We start from the raw sequence: 21,688 nt of genomic DNA on the forward strand, positions 1-21,688 counted from the left end.
AACTTCATTCAGGATTGCCGCATCCCTTAATTACAAGTACCAAAGACTTGCAACATTCATATCGAATCTCATAGTTCACAACCTTGTGAAATCTACAAAAAAAATTAATAAAAGTTATCAATTACTTAAGGAAAATCGATTTATTCAAGAGATATCAATGGTACACACATACACACACACGAGACCTCGAAATAAAAAGAAATCGTCGAAAAATGTGCATACCTCCAACAACCAGCAACTTCATTCAGGATTGCCGCATCCCTTAATTACAAGTACCAAAGAACTGCAACATTCATATCGAATCTCATAGTTCCTAATCTTATTAAATCTACAAAAAAAAAATAATAAAAGTAATGAATTACTTAAGGAAAATCGCTTTATTGAGGAGATATCAATGGTACGTTAGAAGACGAACCCGATTTTTTTTTATTTTCGATTCTAGCAACTTTATATTCACTTTAATAAAATTTTTGATTTCATCTCCTAAAGAAAAGCTCCAAATTCTATTGATTTCCATTTCAAATTGTTAGCTGTTAACTGAAAGTAATTGTAGTTCTAAGATATTACATATATTAATGTATAATCTTACTGTTAGGTAAGAGTATTTGCAGTTACAAGATTTACAAAAGATACATATTTCATTGTACATGTTGGTAAAAGAAATTAGATTGTTTGCGCTGCAGAAGAAGTAGTTCGCATGTTACAACATTGCATTGTATGTGACTAATACAATCGAGTCAATAAATCGAATTGGATTACTTAAGAGAAGAAGTGTAACAGGTACAAAAAGGTTTAGTAACAGATAATTGAAATTATAGGATGATCACTTGCAATCGAAGCAACATTGATCTAATTATATTTCAACAGAGAAGAAGTGAAATAGATGTAAGATTCATATATAATTACTTAATTGAATTTTTATTAAAGAAATGAAGAAAAAGATAAATTTCAAAAATTTGAAAAAAAAAATTGTTTATTGTTTAATGGTTGTGTAATGATTATTTTTCATATATTTATGTAATAATACTATATTACATTGTTCCTATGCAAAAAGTTTGAGAAAAGAACCAATTACTTAAATAAAACTGATAATTATGAAAGAGATGTCAACGCAGTTTAAAGTAACAAGCGACGAACCCGAAACTAAAATATCGTTAAATCAATTAAATTTTTAGCTTTATAGATTTTTCATAACACACTATTCAAGTTATTAAAGGTAACTTTAGATTGATAAAAAGAAACATTTAAGTTTCTTATAAAAGAAAATGATTTACTACTGTAAAATTAATAAATTATAATGGTCGTAGATTTGAAGTAATAAATCCAATGTGATATGATTAAAGAAAAAAGGTAGTTCGATAATTTAACATTCCAATAGATAAATCAATTAGTGTTTGTAACGTGTTTGGCAATAACATTGCAAGAAGTCTAATTGAATTGCTCGATACAATAAGTGCTTCAGTTTCAACATCGCAAACATTTATGTACGTACATTTCTTCTTAAGTTATTTTCTCTATAGAATAACCAATTGATATATTAAACATAAATAAAATTGGTCAATGTAGCAATCGACGTGTGTGTGTAATAAATAAATGGTTTTAGACATTACAAAAGTTTATATTTATTGATCGTTGATAAAATTAAACAAAAAAAGATTCATAAATTAGATTTTAATGTTAATCTTAGTACAAAGTTAATAAATTTTAATTTATTATAAAGAAATAATAGTTCCATTTATTGATTTACAAATTTTCAATTGAAATCTTATGAATTAATCGAAAGTTTATTTTCAATAATAATATTGATAATTATCAAACCTTTCGAAATACGATTTAAGCACGAATCAAAAACTGTGTCAAAGTGATTTTTTATTACATAAACACTAAAGAAAAAAAACGTAGACTAATAGTGCTCTAGTTTTTTTTTTTTTCAAAAAATTTGATTTCTTAAATAATATTGAGCAGTCGAAATAAAAATAAGCAGAAACAACAAACTATTAAGAGGGAATGAAAAAATGTAATAAATGAAATGAAATTAGATTGAATTGTTGACAACCTTGATAAAATCAAGGTGTTCCAACTATCACCGAGCGTGAATGAGCAGGGCGAGACGCAAGAACAGAAAACCGACGAAATAAAAAGTAAATAAATAAATATACGTGTATGCACATTACAAATGTAATGATGAAGAGTGGGAAAAAAAAACAACAAGGAGAGACGTTATGGCCGTTCGCTAAATGATTACATATATCGAACTTTCTCTCTCCGGTGGATGAAGTTGCATTTGAAAAGTGGAGAGAAGAAAAAAGAAAAAGGAACCGAAGGAATTATTATTAAATTACGCAATGGAATGATAAAATGGGTTTTAGTGAACGCCGTTTTCTATATTATGTGTGTGTGTTTATTGCGTAATAAATATTACATTACAAACTAGTCGAAATACTTAATAATATTTATATTTATAGCACATTCGAAAAATAGTATTAAATGTAAACGTACTTATGATTATTAACATCTAAAAATTAGGATAAAAATTTAGTTAGTCTAGTTCTTCTTGCCGCTTGGCTTCTCGTCGTAATACTTCTCACTGCAAGAAAATCGTTGTTAATAACATGTTTATTGATGTTTTTGGTGAGGATCTTACCATCCAGGTACGTTGGCAGGATCGTCGCAGGTGAAGGTCTCCTCGTTGTAGACGAATCCTGCGGAGCAGGAACCCTTCTGCGGTTGAACTCCGTTCCTGCAGATGTAGAACTTCTGGCAGTCGTCGGGATGGGGGAAGGTCGGATGAGGAAGGTTCCTTCCTCCAGGTCCTAAAACGTCACCGTCTGGGCAGGAGAATCCGTCGTCGAGGGAATCTGCAAAAACGAATTATTTATTTTTATTCTATTACGAAAAGGTTTTCGAAAAACTCACCTTTCTTGGCCTTCATGCAATCCCTTCTGCGGCTCTCTGCTGGCCACGCGCAAGTGCTGGCGGTATCGTCGTAGATGAGACCGGGTGGACAAGGTAACTCGTGATAAACACCATCGACGCAGTTCACGAACTTATCGCAAGCATCGACGTCTGGATGACGATAGTAACCGTTGGCCCTTGGACATCCCTTCGATGGTTGAGGTTCCTCTGCGCAGAAAACACAATCAAATTCCAACTTCTTTGTTATGTGCAACACTAATCGATGAATAATATTCGCCACTTTCATTTGTTGGGAAAATAATTGCGATTATCAAAGCCCAAAATAAAAAGAAACTCCAGAAGCATTTCAAAAGCAACGACACACATTAATTATAACGATTTCGCAATAGCAATCAATTAGAATGTACGCTTATGAAACGTTCTTTAATAATAAATTTAAATGAACAAAATTTCATTGAAATTTCAATTGATAATTTCTGTCCTTTTCAATTATAAATTCCACAAAAAAGTGTGATATAATTGAGGAAATTAAATGGATTTCTTTTTAGAATAAGAAAATGTAAAATCGTTTTTTTGCATAAGTTAATTAAAATGAGCAAGAACAATTTCCTGAAGAGAAAATCTAAAAGTTAATGAATGTTGCTTTTACTTGCTTTGGCCTTGCACTATGGGTTATTTTTTCTAAATATGCATACACTATAAACGTACAAGAAAGTGTTTACGTGAATTGCAGCTTTCTGCAGAAGTATTTAACTGGAAAAACTCTAACATTTCAATTTTTTTAAATGTTGTTTTGTAAGATAAAATAAATGAGTACCTATTGATTTCAGGTATGCAAATAATTGAATAATTCGACTTCCTCGTGTGTCGTGTCAGACTTCCGTCTGCGATGCAAATCGCGCATTGAATAATATGCATTAAACGATCGTTGATCCGTTGCGTAATGCATCTCCTCGCCCACTCGTCTGAAAATAGTGAAGAACTTACGTAATTCCGTGCGATCCTCGCAGTCGACGTTGGCAGGAATGTCGCATCTCTCGTGGTTCGGATCCCTGTCGTCGAAGACGAGACCGTCGGGACATAGTTTCTCTTCGGCGTCTCCTTTCGAGCAAAGATAGTAGGCGTCGCACTGCACCGGATCCGGGAAGTATCCGGTCCTTTCGGGACACTTGAAGTTCTGCGCCTCGACGCCACCTGCATCCATAGGCAACCAAATTAACAAACATTTTCAAATATATCTATATATATAGTTATAATAATATTTATTCGGAGGAATGCATTAGTTCTTTTGCGTAACGTTGCGTAACGGAGCGGCGAGTGCATTCACTCCTGCTGCGACGCATTCACTCACTCACTCGCACACGTACAAGCCAAAAAGGTCAATCGAATTCCAGATTTGGATTCTGCAGAAACTATTGAATACTTGCCTAAGAATAGGTTGACGGCGATCATCGCGACTACCAGGAGCTGTTGCTGCTGCTGCATTTTGGTGGAGGACGGTCTTCTGAATCGGATCACGATCTTCGACTAAGACAGGCTTTTGTTGCACCGCCCGGTTTTTAGGCAGTCTGGATGTGGGTGTGTTAGCGCGTAGAAAAAATAAAAGGGGGAGCAAAGAATTTCGATCCCTTTCCTATTAATTTCTTCCTTCTTTCTTTACGTTTTTTTGTATTGTATTGTCTTTCCTTTTTGTACTTTTAATTTTGGTGTTGTGTAAACTTCTATTGGATGAAAGCTGGTATGAAACGCATCACGCCGCAGGAATCGTGGTACTGATGTTGGGCGTCTTGAGCCGGCCACTCCAATCCAACCTCTACTACCTATAATACCGGTTGTAAACTTTTACGAAATCCCGCTCCTGTACGTACAAATCGCGCTCTACTCCATCTAATTTGCTTTCTTTCTTTCATAATAATATAAATACAAAAAAAAAATCTATATCTATTTCAACAACAATAACAGAAGAAAAAAAGAAACAACGCGAAAGATACAGGAGGAAAATTGTTGTATTTTTTTATTTTTTTTGAAAATATGATACAACTAATTAATTAGCGCTTTCTTTTTATTACACTTTAGGGCATTCGCTGCACGGGTTACCCAACGGCCGAACCACTTTCACCTCTCATAACCAGATTCTCCAAATCATGGAAACAATCGATACACGCCGATCACACTCTCAAATATGCATTACACACGTTGACTTGATTTAAATTTCAAAAAAAAAACACCAAAACAATAAAATAGTCATTAGAAAGGAATTGTCATTTCGACGCTTTCACCGCTTTCCACCAAATCACAAATAAATTAAAAAAAAGCAATTAAAAACTAGATCGTTCCAAATATAAAAAAAACATAAACATAACAGTTTATTTTAGAAAGAGGAAAGAGAAAAAATATATACATATTTAGTATTACATTTTATTAGAAAGGAATCAGTAAAGTTCATGGAAACCGTGGCGACGTGCATCATCTATTTCCCTCACGTAACCGGATTCTTTAACTCTTCTTCAATTGGACTCCGAAATAGAAATGGTACGATCGAAAAGAAGTTGTAAAGGATTGTAAACGTAATTATGATATGCGGAATGACGCAAGAAATGTGCAAATTGAAAAATCGTTGTTTGAACAGTGCGCAATATTTTAAAAGGATGATTAGAAATAATGAGGATGATTGTGGATATGAAAGGAGCGAAATGAAATGGAACTTTGACATTAGTTTTTAGTAAAGTTCATGGAAATCGTAGCACAATGCACCGCTTTCACTATGTCGCATGCAGATTTTCAACAAATCAATACAATCTTCAAGACATCTTCTATTTAGATCACAAACATTATAGATTATATAGACATTATAGTCATATTAAAGCTTATTTACTTTAATCAGAGTATTAATAAATCTAATTGGAATACGTAAAAGTAATAGTATAAAACGTGTAAACAATGCATTTTGGAATATTAATAGACATATTTTTTCTTTATCTTTGACAGCTTACTACAGAAAATTATAGATATATACAAATATATTAGTACATTCATATTAAAGCATACATATTTAAGTTTAATTAGAGTATTCATACTTGTAAGTATGATGAGTGAATGTTGAGTTATACTATAAACTGTGGAAACACTTTTTGAGTGAATCATACAGGTGTCAACATGATACGAGTATTTCAATTTTCATTTCTATTGTAATGACTTTGATCTGCATATTCAATATACATTACAATATTTTGTAATTGTTGCAGCATTATTATTTAATCAATAATTCATCTTTGAATCATAGTGAATCATAATTATTCTCTTGCTGCTATAAATATGCAAGTTTAAAAATTCAATTCTCATTTACTGTAATTCTCGTTTGTAATACAATATTTAATCATCTTCAGATTTCTTTGGAACGTTAACAATTAGTGAAATTTGAAAGCCACATGAAAAAGATGTGACGAAATGCAATTTTGAATAAATGATAGATTACCTTTCATTTTTTTTTCTTCTTATAGGAATGTCGTACATAATAAGTCACAATTAGGAAGAAAGAATGAATAATGGGTAGGCTTTTAGAGATCAGACAAGAAAAAAAAACAAGAACATTATTTAATCGGTTCTAATTTGATTGGTCAATTACATAAAATTATAGTTATTTCGAAATTCCTCGTAAATAGCTTCTTAATTCGAAAAGGTTGAAACGTTTAAATGTCATCTCTTAATAGAATTGTTGGAATGCAGTGAAATTAGCGTTCGTTACTGTGTTTAGCACTTGCAGAAAAAATATACGTAAATAATTTTATTTCTCGTTTATAACAATGTAAACTTCCTGAATCGTCAAGGACGAGGAATGTTGTTAATTTGTAATTATGCTGAATTTTGATAGTGTTGAAAATCAATAAGTTGAAAAAGTAAAAAAGATTTTTTTTTATTATTTAATAAAAAAACACATAAAACACACATTACAAAAGTCATATACACAAAATACACGTGAAGAAAGTCTTCGTTGTTATTATTATTTTTTTTAATGTTTTAATTTAGTGAAATTAGGAGAAAATAACGTTTGGCTGAACGTTAATTTGTTTACGCCTTCTTGGTTGGTTTGGATGATGGCTCATCTTTGTACCAGTCCTCGCTGCAAGTGAAAAGAAATTGTTAGATTATCCTTTTGTTGTATTTGGTTGTGTTTAGAGTTTTATTTACCATCCGGGTACGTTTTCTGGGGCGTCGCACCTCTGGGTCTCCTCGTTGTAGACCTCACCGACTTGACATCCCAAGTCCCTGGGTTCTTGTCCGTTCAGGCACACGTAGAATCTTTGGCAGTCGGAAGGATGGGCGAATTTGGGATGGACAATGAGTTGGCCGTTGGCGTCGGTCTGTTCAACCTTTGGGCATTCGAAACCGTCCTTCAGGGTGTCTAAAGTGAAGAAATCGGTAAGTTTTGGTGATCTTGATGTGATGGTTTTTTTTTGCTGAATACTTACGGACTTTGGAGTCGTCGCAGCCTTGACGACCGGCGGCAGTTGGCCAGACGCAGGTTCCTGAGTACTCGTCGAAGTGAAGTCCGTTGGTGCACTTGATCTCGGTGGCATCACCCTCGATGCAGTTGTAGAAGATGTTGCAGACTTGAGGTTCAGGATGGGCGAAGAATCCGTTGCGACGTGGGCACAGTTTGGAGCTCTTTGGCGGTTCTGTAAAATGATAATGTTAATCGGATTTGTCTTTTTTTCTCTCTCGTTGAAGTCTTACGAAGTTCGGTACGATCTCCACAGTCGATGTTGAAGGGTTGGTCGCACTTGTTGATCTTCCTGATCAGCTGGTCGAAGACGAGACCATCTGGACACAGTTTCTCGGTGGCAACGCCATCCACGCAGTTGTAGAATTTGTCGCACTGGATGGAATCCTCGTATTGACCATCCTTGGGTGGACATTTGAAGGATTGCGCGCCTGCAGGAAATCGTACAACAAGAGTTTAGTTTTTACAAGAACTCATTATGCATGCATGCATGCAAGCAAGCATTCCGTCTCGCGGCCGCACCGAGAGTTGTTATATAAAAGTGAAAGGTTTGAACTTTTGTATTTTCAACCGGTTTTCTCGTACATCATTTCCCATGCACACGTACTTGCATTATATTTAGCACTATTTTGGATGCGAGCAGATCCGAAGAGAACAATACAACAGCTTTCGCTTTTCTCCAACAAACATTTTAACAACAACGTAAAAAAAACTTCAAAATTTAATTGAAAGACTTACTGGTGAGGGCGGCCGTGGCCAGAAGAGTTGTCAGCACAAAGAATCTCATGATTTTTGTAAAGTATGAATGTGTGTTTGATGAACTATTTTACTTGTACTGAAGGATTGATAGCGTCGCATGTCCTTTATAGACTCTAATCCAAGCGGCCAAGTGAAACACTGCTTCCCTACCCAGCGGTCAGCGATGGCCTTCCTACCATTGGCTCACTCTTTCTTCTTCATCATCCCTACCACAAAAAAGAAAAAGAAAGAAGAGAGAAGTCAAGAAGAAGAGAAGAAGAAAAAAAACAGGCGAACCCACGATCCGGCTATAATGCGACCATTGGAAACACTTAACCTTTTGCAACTCGCAATCATCTAATAATATTTTTCATATTTCACAAAAATATGAATATTCAATAATCAAAATCCAACAAAAAAAAAGTTAATAAGTTAAAACCTAAAGAACCAAAGCCAAATCATATTTTGTACATTAAACGGTTTTCTTTTAGCTGATCAGAATTCCTAAGTGACTGAAAAAAAAATAATACATTTATAAAATAAATCACATCACATTACCAGAATGAAGTTATAAAAATCTCTAACTAGAATTCGTGCTCTTTTTGTAGAAATCCGAATGCACCTTGGAATCGAATTACCGTTCGATATCCTTTTTGGGTACGTTTTGCTCCACTCCGCATACTTTGTTTTATCCACCGAAAACGGCAATACTCTTCATACTAATGCCATCCAAGAGACCAATTCCAAGTCCATCTTTGCAGCGATTCCAATTCAAAACCGCATCAATTGCAATTTCAATGCATCTTCTTCAATAAAACAATTTTAATTCAAAATTAATGCAAACCAATTAAGTATTCTTAATAATTAATTAAATCAGATTATTAACCAATTTCAACTCGAATCGATTCCTAAATCAATTATCCAATTCCAATTAAAAAATCATGCAATCATTTACACAATTCTTGTAGAATTCTCGTTCAGTTTCTTTTCTTTTAATTTTAATAGTTCATTAAATTCAACTCAATTTTTACAACTCGAATTCTACAAGTCTCGTTTTATTTTTATTTGTTTTATACTTTTATTTGTAACAATTCCCAGCAATTCAAGCTTCATTCAATTCGACATGGACTTAAGCAAATTCATCATTGTTTCTTATTTATTTTAGAGAACTTGGAAAAGAGGTTACTTCTTTCTCTAATTCTATTTCTCCAAGTTTTTTCTTCTCTTTTTTTTTCCTTGAATTTAATTGCGAATTAATTCGTTTGACATTTTATTGCCACCGATGCATACAGAATCGAACTTTCTTTCGCGCATAAATAATGCATTTTGGTCACTAAACAAATGAGCATCATTAAACGACGGTTTCTTCGTAGTAGACTTTCTAATCGAAAAATTCACACATTTCAAGATGATTTCGCACATTTTTTTTTCCCCAGTTTTTCATCTTATTGCATACGTGAATACATGAATGAAAGATCAAATCAGTCCAGTAAAAACGAAGTGCGAAGCATTGAAAATACAATAATAACGATTCTCATTAAATTCTCATATAGATTTTGGGAAAGTTGTTAAATTTGTAATTATCATCGCTAATGACAATAATTATTTTTTTACTTTTTCCAATTGAATTTATTTTTTTAACGTATTTCAATTTGTTTTACAGCAGTAACAAATTAGAAATTAAGTTAGTTAAAATGTTACTTTAATTAAATGTCAATGGTAAATAATTCTCGTAGATTTCATTAAATGCCACGATTAATTGACATATTTCTCGTGTAATTAGTTTTAGCTGCACACAATTTAAGTCTTCAATTGAAGCTGATGTTAAAACTTGTGAAATGTGGTTTTTGAAACGGTATATTCTTTTTAAAATATTATGATTTAAACGCTGCCCATGGTCGAATGGTATTCGAATAATATTAATTCCTGATATGTCTTTTTCTTATTCTCAAACCTCCTGTACATTTTAAGTGCACATTCCGATGCGATTTATAAAACAATTAGAACTACCGTTGCTAAGGTGAGTTCAATGGCTATCGACCCTGGAGTACTTGGGCCGTTACCACGGCAACCGATACCGATGACAACGACGTACATACAACATTTTCTAATAATAATAATAATAATTGGACGACGAATTCTCGCGGTGAAAAGCTTCTCTAATTTTCGGACCGATTAACCAGCAATTAAGCCGTTTTTTTTTTCGTAAACGACTTTAATATCGGCCCTGCGGCGGCAAATCGCCGGGAATGTCAATGGCGTTAAGCCACTTTTACTTCTTTATATACACTTTGAGCGTTTTTCGACGAGAAATGCGTTAAAACCGAAGGACACGCTCCGCTAATGCAGCAGCAGCCGCCGCCGGTTTCCTTCAAGGATCTCGGAAAAGCTTTTTCGAAGAACAGCATAAAACTTATTACAACTGAAAGGAAATTGTCATGCTGTATTTTATTACTATTTTTTTTATTATTATTTTCGCCTAGTAAATTTCTCAATATGTTGCCGGTTGCGTAAGACGTCGGGCCGCGCAACTTTCTCGGCGCTCTTATGTAAAGGAAGCCCGAAATATGTTTTAAGAAGAAAAAAAAAACATTATGTATACACTCAAACTCACGAAATTAGGACCAATTTTTTCTGTGTGTGTTATGATACGTCTATCGTTTAGATATGAATATTTGTGGGTGTGCGAGATAAATGTAGAAAAAAATAAATTAAAATTTTCAAATAATTAAATGCGGTTTGTTTCGCAACGACGATCGACGCGGTGGGAACTTTCACATCGCTGCGAAAAACTTTGATCGATTCATTTCTGAATTACGAGTTAATACTAAGTAAATGTCCAAAAAGTTTTCAAATTCAATTCCAAAAGTCCTAACTGTAATATCTAAATTTGTTTATATAATATTCTCATATTTCTGTTGATAGATTTTTCTTAATAATTTACAAACTACTTGGATTTGTATAAATTCCGTGATTATGCAAGTACGCTCATTACATTTCTTATAGTTTTAGCTATTATATACGCATTCAACGTTCACTCAACTATTCATTAATTTAAGAAAATTGTATATCAATATCAACTCTAAGTTCAATAATATTCAATATTTGTTTATACTTTAGTTTGTGTAAGTATTTAGTTACTTATACTAAATTGAAATGAGATTTTCAAATAATCGAATTGTTACGTAACATACTGATTGACGACGGTAACTTTCACCTCGCGGCGTCGCGGGTGCCGTGAAAGTTAACTCTCGTCTGTTTTTTTTTTCTTGTATATACATATATATTTATGCACGTATATTTGAGATCAGCTAATTTATTGTCATCTGTTGTTTGCGAAATGCCATCGTTTACATAATACGTTTGCGTCTATTATTTGTGTTGTATTTTAGATATACGAAATCGATGAGGTTTTGGGTTTTGTCTGTTGGAATAAAGTGCAATATGGTAATGAACTGTGAAGAGGTGATTGCATCCAGTGGAATGAGAAGGTCGTATGTGCGATTTTGTTTTCATCAAGTAAAATCGTTTATTTTCTTCGAGGAAATAAATTAATTATTACACAAAAAAAGAATGAATCTATAAAAAAACAAATAAATCAATAAGTTAGTTGGTGGGCTCATTCATCGTCGGAGGTCCTCGCTTGCGGTTTCTTTTGAGGTTTCCTCCTGGATGGTCGGGAGACCCCCGAGGATGGCCTTGGTCTTGGGGTAGGTGGATTCTCTAAGGCTTCGAGCTGCTCGTCGGTGAGCTGTCCTTTGTACCAGTCGACGCTAAACACATTTATTTATATTTGGTTGTTCATTTCTCTTGATGTAATTTTGCTGTTTTACCATTCTGGGATTTTCCTGGCCCAGTCGCAACGCTTGTGGACGTCGTCGAAGGCCTGCCCCAACTTGCAGCCGTTCCTTCTGGGAGTGTCGCCGTTGATGCAAACGTAGAAGTACTGGCAGTCATCAGGGTCGGCGTACCTTGGATGTGTGGCCCCAAAGGTCTCGTTCACCTTCGGACACTCGAATTGGAACACCTCTGCGACCAGAAGCAATCAACAATGAGTTAGCCTGTAGATGACGGAAGTTGACCACACTTACCTTCCGAGGAACAGCCTTTCTTCTTGGCCTCATCTGGCCATGAGCAGATACCCACTTTCTCGTTGTAGATCAGACCGTTCGGGCAGGTGATCATGTTGAATTGTCCGTCGACGCAATAGTAGAACCTGTCGCAGATGTGAGCCTCCTCGTGACCGAAGTATCCATGCTTCCTGGGGCAATGCAGACTTGGCTGCGGAGTCTCTGTAAGAAGCAAGTTAATCTCGCGTTCATCGACGTTCGAATGGGATTAGAACTAACGCAATTTCGATCGGTGGGAACAGTCGATGTTGAATGGAAGATCGCACTTCTCGTACTCGGGGCTGAAGTCGTTGAAGACCATGCCGTCCGGGCACAGTTTAGGTGTGTGGACGCCATCCCTGCAGTCGTAGTACTTGTCACATTGTTCCGCATCGCCGAAGTAACCGTTTGGCTCTGGGCATTTGTCGGATGTTACATCTTCGACGTCATCCTCATCCACGTTAGTCGGAAGCTGTGGCTGCTTCCTCCTTCCGTTTTCAGACGCCTGTTGCTTCCTGTTCAAGGTTGGCCTAGGTCCTGCGGCTACTACAATTCCTGCAATCGACAAACATATTTTCATCATCTCAACCCACCCACACTTTAGAAAACATACTTAATCAATTGCATCAACTGGAATCGATTATCAATAACAGTTTAAAGTTTAATAAAGTTCCAAGGACAGTTATGAAAATATTAATAAAATTATAATAACTTTCATTGAAGTTAATGTTTATTCTTTCATCTAATTCAATAAATAACTTAGTATAATTTACAACAAGGAAATAACAAATAGACTGTTGGACTAGTGAAAAGAATCCAAATGTTGACCTTACCGCAGAGAGCAAGTTTATTTCGAGAAATATCAAAAATTAAAATACGTAACTGTAGTCAGGGAAGTACATACATGAATGAAATAAATCGCAAGCCGTTTGGTAAAAGCATAGAGGATTTCCAGATTTGAAGAACAGGTTTAGATGAAGAGTGTGAGCTGTCGCAAACGAAGCGGCACAGATGCAAGACAAACTGCTCAAGGTTTCTGTTTCGAAAAGAAACCACATAAATGACATTAATTTGTTAACAGTGCAGAGAAAGATTATCTTTGAACGATGATGTTTACGTGTTGATTACATAATGAGGAAGATCAAAATGTTACGAGTACGAGCAAGTAAAGATATTCCTGCATTCCTGCGAGAAAACAAAGTGACACAATGGGTGGTGGAGCCTAGGTGCGGTAAAATCTGATTGCGTTTTTCCGATCTCAAGGATTTACGAGCAGCGAATTAAAATCACGTTTGGAGAACAATAACAACTGGGAGGACAAAGAGGAGGAATGGTACAACATAAAGGAACAGTTTTAATGTAATCAATTAGTGGACCGCAAAATGAATTAAGCTGAAAACTACTTTCACCGTGAATAATCATTGAATATTATTATGCTTGTGCGAGACTCGTGAATTGATTCGGCCGTTGCACAATGAATAATATGCTCTTCGGCATTTTGGTAATAAATGATCCGATGCGAAGATGTAATAATGAAGTATTGTGGAGAGAGATCCGACTGTTAAACTTTGAAATTACAGTAAAATTGCGCGACTCTTTGAATACTAATAGCGGTTGGCCTTTGGTGAGAATGCTGCAGTCTCTTTCTCTCTCTCCGTGTTTCTCCAACTAACAACAGCTCTTTCAGTCAATCTCTTTTTCCTTACTCGGAATCACTTTCACACCAGATTTATTATGTATTTCGTTTGGAAACTGCGGCGCAGCGTTGCGCCACCGATTGTTCTCTCTTTCTTCGATTGTTGCTACTTACCAATAGCCACGAAGAAGATGGCCAGGTTGAGGAGTCTCGCCATGGTTCTGTGCTGGCTCCGGTCAGCGGCGAAGTGACTTTACTGAGCCTGGGCGCTGTACGTTTTAAACGGCGCGTTCTCCCTCGACCTTGTATGTATTTGTATGTGGACGTCTTGACTGGTCTTCGTCCGCCAAAGGAATAACCCACTGCAGCGGCATCCAACCAGCAGCAAGACACTCCACCAGCCGATGGAAAGAAGTAGAGGAAAACGCGCTCGCACTCACGAAAATGCTGTTCTGTCAGCTGCTGAAGAACAACAAAACGGACCAAGAAAATTCCAAGTCTCTGCACGGATCTCTTTGTTTCTTTTTTTTCTTTACATTGTGCTTCTCTTCCAAGAGCGCTCCGCTCGACGCATCGCCAATTATTAGAAATTTCTCTTTCTCCTTTGCCACCTAGAATCCATAATACAACGTTATCCAACGCTCAACCACCAAAAGAAGTCAGAAATTGAATTCCATTTACGTTCCTCCTCCAAGACAAAAACAATCTCAAGAATGATCGAAAATCAAATAAACGTGCATAATAAACCTTGGATTTATCCGTTCCTCGTAATCAATTATTCAGCCTTGCACCTTCCGAGAAAAGTGTCCAAAATACGAGACCATCCATTTAAAACATTTCTCCTTCGTCACATTGTTTACTAAAAATATTCTACATAATTCATCAAAAGCACAAAGACACTTAATCTATAAATCGATCACCTTGTTGTTGTTTTCATCCTTTCAGCAAAATTAATTAATCACGAAACCAAGTCTCTCGTTTATAATCCCAATTTAACCACCTATTAAATTTTCCCCACAAACATTAATTAATATTCCGTTGGGACATTCTAATGTTTACAATTCGTATTAATGAAATGCGTTTGACCTTACCAATTAAGAAGAAAAAACATTCTCGGTTTTCGTAACTCAAAGCAAAAATTCTTGACGGTGTTTCAACGTTTTTATATTTAATTATTTAGTATATTAATTAAAAATTAACAATTATTAACATCATCTACTCTAATAAATAATAAATTGACAGACTTTGTGTTGTTATTTTCTTAATGTTCTTAATAGATAGCCTATCGATTAGGGTTATCGCCGCTTCAATTGCTAATTACTATCGAGGCTGCAGTTTGCAGTCTAATGAAGTAAGTATCTAAAGGACTTCCAAGATGTATCTTCGCTGTGCTTTAATTCTCTTAATCTTAAGCGTTGTAAGAATACACTGTAGAATTTTGTATTAATGGGATAACCAAGTGTTAAATATGTTGCAGAACGTTCTATGCTTTCCAATTGAAGATAAATTCACTGAAGAAATGCAACAAGCATTAAAACCACTAAATGTGGATGCAATCCTTGCAGCAGTAGATAACCTGATCAAATCTATGGATAAGAACGTTACCACAACCATTTCGGATACACATATTGAAATACTCGTAAAAATCGGGGAAAGAAAATCGAATGTATCGAGTCTGGATGTAAAAAATAAAAATTAATCCATATTCAAAGTCGATATGGAATGAAAAATATAAGTACGTGTGAACAATTTAAATAAAGAATATACAGTTTATTTCATCTTCTTATTTCTGGTGAAGTTGGGCAAAACTAGTTTGCGTATTTTGATTTTCTTCTCGCGCAATTCTGGGTAGATCTCCTGAATGTCCCCGTGGTTTCTCGTCAACGCCTCGTAGAATCCGTCCGATTTCGTGAAGATGTTGATCATCAAACCCTCCGTTGCGGTCTTCGGATCCCTCTTAAACTTCTCCGTTATTAAGTGCTCTGCTCGCAAGAAGAAATACGCATTATTAAAATGTAATAAATTCCGATGCACGCACTTCTTTTGAGCGTTCCAAATTCGATGCTGTACTCTTGGATCTCGGCGTCCTTCTTCTCCAGCTGCTCCGCATACTTATTCTGTTTCAGTTCTAAATACTGAACGGTCTTCACCATTGGCACCATAATCTCATCGAAGAACTGAAAGGTGAAATTACAAATTCTGCAAACATTCTCTCCAAATCAATCTTACGGAGTTCGCTTCGGACTTCCCCAAAATCAGATGCAAACGGATGGGTAGATCTTCAGTTTTCGCTTTGATACCCAGCCTGCAGACGTCCTCTTCAAAGACCAGAGACTCTACAACCTTCACATTCCTCACGCAGCTCATTATTTCAGAGAAAGATTCGTCGTCGTCTCCAACATAATCCTGGTTCAGTTGCTGAAACAAATCCAAATAATAATTTCTTCGATAGATTCCGTTCGAATTAATGATCTTAAGACATTCTCTTTAGTAGTTTTTTTTTTTAAATTAAAAAGTAGTAATATTAAGATTTCAAAATTTGAAAATATTATAGTCACTTTCAAACTTGTTCACCATAAAACCGCAATATATATTTAGCTTATATTTTTTTTTATGGATTTCACTAATATTGACAAATTCTTCTTTGGAGGTAAATGTAAAAATTAACAGAACAGAAGACAAGTCCTGGATGTTTATGGAGGAATATAGTTGAGATTACCAATATGATTTACACCTTCAAAATAAGTACAATTTTCACTAACGTTTTTTCTATTAAAATTAAATGGATATTATCAACATATTCTAATTTAAATAAAGAAATTAGTAAAATAATTTATGGAACATTAAAAAAGCAACACTCTGTAAATTATGATTTGAGGCAACCAAATATACAACAGATATGTCACATAACAACATAACCTACAGCTTGTATATAAATCTTGACGTTTATATGCATATTTTCATGATTATTTCATAAATGATTGAAATAATAAGCCTTACTTTGAAATCGTTGATCATTTCCAATTTAGGAGTTTCCTGAATCCAAAGGCACTTGAAATCAGTGAGCGACACCTTACCATCATCGTCAATCCTGATCAAATAGTTATTGTCTTTATCGACGAACGAATTCCACATTGTAGGAATAGTACTAATAAATAGAAAAATATAATAAAATCATTACTATTACTAAATAATAACAGATTTATTCTGACCTTTGTCTAGGCAACCAAAAGTACAATTCCAATTCGATATTATTTTGTCCTTTGCGCACGGCACGCACCGTTTTTGATGATATATTCCTCTTCAATTACTCTATTATTTTAAACAATTTACTTGCACGCTACGTTCCGTCAGGACACGTCCTTGCTTCGCATCATACAATTCTAGAAACAAAAATCCAAAGACATGGCAACTCAAGGAAAAGTAAGTTTTGTATATTATTCTTTTCTGGGGAATCAGAGTATGCTTTCATCAATTTTATTTATTGATTGGAAAAAGGACATAGCTATAATATGATAAGAAATGACCTTGATGCATTCTGTAATGTAAATAATTTATGTAATATGTATTATGATTATAGCCAATCACTTGCAAAGCTGCAGTGTGCTGGGCCCCAAAGACCCCATTGGTCATTGAAGATGTTGAGGTTGCTCCACCAAATGCCCATGAGGTTCGCATTCAAATCATCCATACTGCAGTCTGCCACACAGATGCTTACACATTGGAAGGTCATGATGCTGAGGGTGTCTTCCCTGTTGTCTTAGGACATGAAGGAGCTGGCATTGTTGAGAGTGTTGGGGAGGGTGTCACCTGTGTCAAACCAGGTAGGTGAATTAATTGTAACTAGGATTATTGATGTGACATGACTTGCTTATAGCAATACACAATTAATTGCTATGTTAATGTATATTTTAAGGTGATAAAGTTATCCCTCTATATATTCCACAATGCAAGGAATGCAAATTCTGCAAGTCGCCAAAGACGAACTTGTGCCAGAAAGTTCGCAGCACTCAAGGACGCGGTGTTTTGCCCGATGGAACCACCAGGTTCACCTGCAAAGGAAAACCCATCTACTCTTTCATGGGTTGCTCCACCTTCAGTCAGTACACGGTAGTCGCCGATATTTCTGTATGCAAAATCAACGATGACTCCCCTCTGGATAAGGTATGCCTTTTGGGATGTGGAGTACCGACCGGTTACGGTGCGGCCCTCAACACAGCCCAAGTTGATAAGGGCAGCAATTGCGCCATCTGGGGATTAGGAGCGGTAGGATTGGCTGTTGCTTTAGGTTGCAAAACTGCAGGAGCGTCGAGGATCATCGGTGTGGACATCAACCCGTCCAAATTCGAGGTTGCTAAGAAGTTCGGTGTCACCGAATTCGTCAACCCCAAGGATCACGAGAAGCCCATCCAGGATGTCCTCGTGGAAATGACCGACGGAGGTCTGGACTACACCTTCGAGTGCGTTGGTAACGTTCACACCATGAGATCCGCCCTGGAGGCGTGTCACAAGGGATGGGGAGTGTCCACGATCGTGGGCGTAGCCGCCGCCGGTCAAGAGATCGCGACCAGACCATTCCAATTGGTCACCGGGCGTGTCTGGAAGGGAACCGCCTTCGGAGGTAACAAACCAAATAGAATACAAGTTTTCGTAAAATACAAATAAATACATTTATTCTAAATAATAAGGTTGGAAGAGTGTGGACAGCGTGCCAAAGTTAGTCGAAGATTACTTGAACAAAAAATTGATGCTCGACGAGTTCATCACGCACAACATGCCCCTGGATCAAATAAACCAAGCTTTCCATCTCATGCACACTGGGGAAAGGTAAATTAACAACATTCTCTTGATAAAAAGAAACAAAAAAAAAATACTCAACAGTAACATAAATAATCCCTCTTCTCTTCTTTGTTACAGCCTCCGCGCCGTTATCCAATTGTAAAACGAGTACAAAGTATTATGTAATAATAATAAAATAAAATACTCTGTTTCATTATTCACTTAACAATCATCTTCTTGGCGATCTGCTGAGTCAATTGCATATCCTTGATTTCGAGCAAGGAACACACGAACTCCCTGTCGTGAGCTAAACTCCTGAGTGCCTCCTCCGATAGCAAAGTAAGCAGAGTCACTCCTTCGCTGAATCTGATCACTTGCGGTATACAGGGAAGTAACCTGAGCACATTGCGTATCAAGCGAATTTCGAAAGTCTGCGAGTTTTCGGCACTCTGCAAGTACTGCAATTTGAAAACAATTATTATTCAGATCACCTGCAGCTTAAGTTATTTACCTTAGCTGAAATCCCGTAGCTACTCAAATAATACTTCAGCGAGTTAAATATCGTAGGGTTGTTTGCCTCGGTTTGGGTGTCGGTGACCTGGCAGATCAGTATCAAGGAATCTGTGAGGATTTCCAAAGCCAAACCTGCTTCAAAGCGAGATTTCAATTCAGTTGTGATTAATAACCACTCGTTGGAAACGCATCTAGATAGAAGCTACATCAAAGTACAATTAGTTTGCTTGAAGAATAAAGAAAAGATGCAATTCACCTTAATCAGTTTGGAGACAGCATCACCATAGTGGTCGATGGTGAAGTCGGGAAACACGTAACTGAGATACAGGGAGTTGTCGCAATCCACGTAAAACTTGTTCAAAGGATTATAAGTTTTTTCCAGATTCAAATCTAAAGTGATATTATTTAGTTATTTACGCAATAGCAATGTTGGAATACAAACCTTGTTTGCCGCGGAGATTCTTGAAGATTTCAGTGATAGCCACGGTGATCTCCATGTTAAGGTAAGTGAATTCTGCGTATTGACAGCGGAATTTCTCCAGAGCGTTCAAAAGGAACAATATGAAGTCTTGTTTGAAGAAGTTATTGATACCTCCAAATTTCAGCTCCAATAGTATGGCCAGCAAACACTTGAATTCTTCGATCTTCTGCTCATTGAATACCTCTTCCAATAAATTCCTAATAACCTGCTCAAATAACTCCTCGTTGCTAATGCAGCCAGTATCAAGGAGCATCTCGTTCAAGTGAATAAAACCCTTTAAGTTCTCGAGTTTTGGTCCGTCGTTTTTGTAGGCCTTGTGCAACATCCTTACAGCAATATGATCGATCTTCAGCACGTTCTCTATAGCCGCGAAGCAATGCTTCAACCAAAACGTGTATACCATGTTCTTAATGCATTCACTGTATAAAATGAATATGACCTCTTCCGGATTCTGCAACAACAAGAGCTGTATCTCTTTAATCGATCCAGATTCCAATTCGTCCAATGATAAATTACGTTCTTTCGTTTGATTGATACGGTTCAGTAAGAGCGTCAACTCGCTCTTGCAATTGTTTACGAGCAAATTCTTGACGAATCCGTAGAGATTGAAGTATCGAATTAAGGTCATCGTTAAATCCTCAACGGAGAGATGCGAAGCGCACTTCAAGATCAGTTTTTTAGCATCGGGATTATCGTAGTATTTGGCGCATGTTATCATGCGACTGACATCGTCTATATCTGAAAGATGAGACCACTTCTCGATGCATTCCATAACGTTTTTGCTATGAAATATCCTCGTATTCAGAAGTGTGGTGAAGCACAGTTTCTGATCTTTGTCGACCCTGTTGATCATCTTGATGATATCATCATCAGTTGCGGTGCGAAGCAGCTCTTTCACACTCTTCGGCTTCTTCGCGATGGGCCCCAAGTATTGAATCAACTCCTTGGCTGGTTCATACTTCATATACTTCTCCACCACCAAACATGCTTCAGAGTTTATGTAAATCTGCAGTGCGTTTCCCTCGTGTTCCTCCTCCGCCCACGAGCAGTAGATGTTCAAAGTGATGGCTCTCGCTACAGAAGAAGCCGCTTCAATTAAAGACCCTACGATTCTCGTTAAACCCACGTTTCCAATATCACAGTACTGCAACAACTTCAGCAACTTTAATATAGTATAACCGATGTGCTTGTACAGTTGTTCACGTTTCCAACCTTGCACAGCTTCTGGATCGAATCCGGATATTTGCATCAGCAATTGCGTAACGACATCTCCAAACTTCTCTACGCTATCTCGCACCTGCAATGATTAAATGATTTAAAGAAACATATAAGTTTGAAAGCAATCATCAAACCTACCTGATGCACGTCAACTGAGTTTATTTTCCTAATTATTTCTCTTATTATAATAAAAGTATGCTTAAGCACTTTGGCAGAGTGAGTCTTCCTCAAACAGAAGATGGCTTCATCAAATAGTTCGATGCTTGTGGGCAATGGGAACGAGTCTATAATAACAACATAGCACTCAACAAGCTCTAGCTCAACAATGAGATTGATTAAAATGCATTTGGAAATCTTTGGCATCACATTCATCAGATGCTCGTGTTCCTTTATAGCGACTGTTGTATTAAAATCAGTGTTCAAAATTAAAAACATGGCAATGTTGCGCAGCTGCTGCAGAGACTCCATGTTCGGGTTGTTCTCCCCTTTCAAATACTGCTTTGCAAAGAGGAACTGCTTGACATCCTTGCAGATCAAATCAATTACCTCTTCATTACCTTAAAAACCATTCAATTTAAGAATATGGGTTAAGTAATTGTTACGAACAAAAACTCACCTCCTCTGTGCCTGAATCTGGTCAGATCACCGGTAGAGTTGGCGATGGTCTTGAAAATCCCTTGGATCGTCATGAAATCCGCTGTTAATTCCATTTTCTCGCGAAACAACCAAGAAGAAAACACCGGGCCTGACAGAATTCGTTTTTTTCCTGTTTGAATTGCGGATCGCACTGAAGTTAG

The 21,688-nt window shown here is 36.4% G+C and overlaps 6 protein-coding genes and 1 long non-coding RNA gene across 7 annotated transcripts; 2 read left to right on the forward strand and 5 right to left on the reverse strand.

Annotated features, from left to right (window-relative positions):
• Positions 1-2,470: 2,470 nt before the first annotated feature.
• On the reverse strand, positions 2,471-4,716 carry LOC108557848. Its single transcript, XM_017914533.1, has 5 exons — positions 4,344-4,716; positions 3,904-4,110; positions 2,917-3,123; positions 2,645-2,858; positions 2,471-2,587 (listed from the first exon to the last, which is right to left on the reverse strand). Exons 1-5 carry the CDS (start codon positions 4,399-4,401, stop codon positions 2,545-2,547), a joined length of 729 nt encoding a protein of 242 aa, XP_017770022.1. The 5' UTR covers positions 4,402-4,716; the 3' UTR covers positions 2,471-2,544.
• Positions 4,717-6,879: 2,163 nt separating this feature from the next.
• LOC108557847 (peritrophin-1-like) lies at positions 6,880-8,258 on the reverse strand. The gene is made up of 5 exons (XM_017914532.1): positions 8,156-8,258; positions 7,651-7,848; positions 7,386-7,592; positions 7,105-7,318; positions 6,880-7,036 (listed from the first exon to the last, which is right to left on the reverse strand). Exons 1-5 carry the CDS (start codon positions 8,202-8,204, stop codon positions 6,985-6,987), a joined length of 720 nt encoding a protein of 239 aa, XP_017770021.1. The 5' UTR covers positions 8,205-8,258; the 3' UTR covers positions 6,880-6,984.
• A 3,486-nt stretch (positions 8,259-11,744) lies between these two features.
• Positions 11,745-14,835, reverse strand: LOC108557854. The gene is made up of 5 exons (XM_017914539.1): positions 14,075-14,835; positions 12,505-12,819; positions 12,247-12,447; positions 11,989-12,184; positions 11,745-11,928 (listed from the first exon to the last, which is right to left on the reverse strand). The coding sequence occupies exons 1-5, from the start codon at positions 14,115-14,117 to the stop codon at positions 11,775-11,777; spliced, it is 909 nt and encodes a 302-aa protein (XP_017770028.1). The 5' UTR covers positions 14,118-14,835; the 3' UTR covers positions 11,745-11,774.
• Positions 14,836-15,126: 291 nt separating this feature from the next.
• On the forward strand, positions 15,127-15,673 carry LOC108557856. Its single transcript, XR_001890878.1, has 2 exons — positions 15,127-15,317; positions 15,378-15,673. It is a non-coding gene; the product is annotated as an uncharacterized LOC108557856 (long non-coding RNA).
• On the reverse strand, positions 15,663-17,187 carry LOC108557855. Its single transcript, XM_017914540.1, has 5 exons — positions 17,113-17,187; positions 16,901-17,048; positions 16,130-16,318; positions 15,939-16,077; positions 15,663-15,882 (listed from the first exon to the last, which is right to left on the reverse strand). Exons 2-5 carry the CDS (start codon positions 17,033-17,035, stop codon positions 15,671-15,673), a joined length of 675 nt encoding a protein of 224 aa, XP_017770029.1. The 5' UTR covers positions 17,036-17,048; positions 17,113-17,187; the 3' UTR covers positions 15,663-15,670.
• Positions 17,163-18,893, forward strand: LOC108557853 (alcohol dehydrogenase class-3). Its single transcript, XM_017914537.1, has 5 exons — positions 17,163-17,323; positions 17,481-17,724; positions 17,817-18,521; positions 18,589-18,727; positions 18,818-18,893. The coding sequence occupies exons 1-5, from the start codon at positions 17,306-17,308 to the stop codon at positions 18,840-18,842; spliced, it is 1,131 nt and encodes a 376-aa protein (XP_017770026.1). The 5' UTR covers positions 17,163-17,305; the 3' UTR covers positions 18,843-18,893.
• LOC108557852 lies at positions 18,882-21,684 on the reverse strand. Its single transcript, XM_017914536.1, has 6 exons — positions 21,508-21,684; positions 21,030-21,448; positions 19,635-20,970; positions 19,449-19,582; positions 19,191-19,394; positions 18,882-19,137 (listed from the first exon to the last, which is right to left on the reverse strand). The coding sequence occupies exons 1-6, from the start codon at positions 21,599-21,601 to the stop codon at positions 18,898-18,900; spliced, it is 2,427 nt and encodes an 808-aa protein (XP_017770025.1). The 5' UTR covers positions 21,602-21,684; the 3' UTR covers positions 18,882-18,897.
• Between the last annotated feature and the right edge of the window lie 4 nt (positions 21,685-21,688).

The sequence above is a fragment of the Nicrophorus vespilloides genome, unplaced genomic scaffold (assembly GCF_001412225.1).
Source record: "Nicrophorus vespilloides isolate i.1.1-1 unplaced genomic scaffold, Nicve_v1.0, whole genome shotgun sequence".
NCBI lineage: Eukaryota > Metazoa > Arthropoda > Insecta > Coleoptera > Silphidae > Nicrophorus > Nicrophorus vespilloides.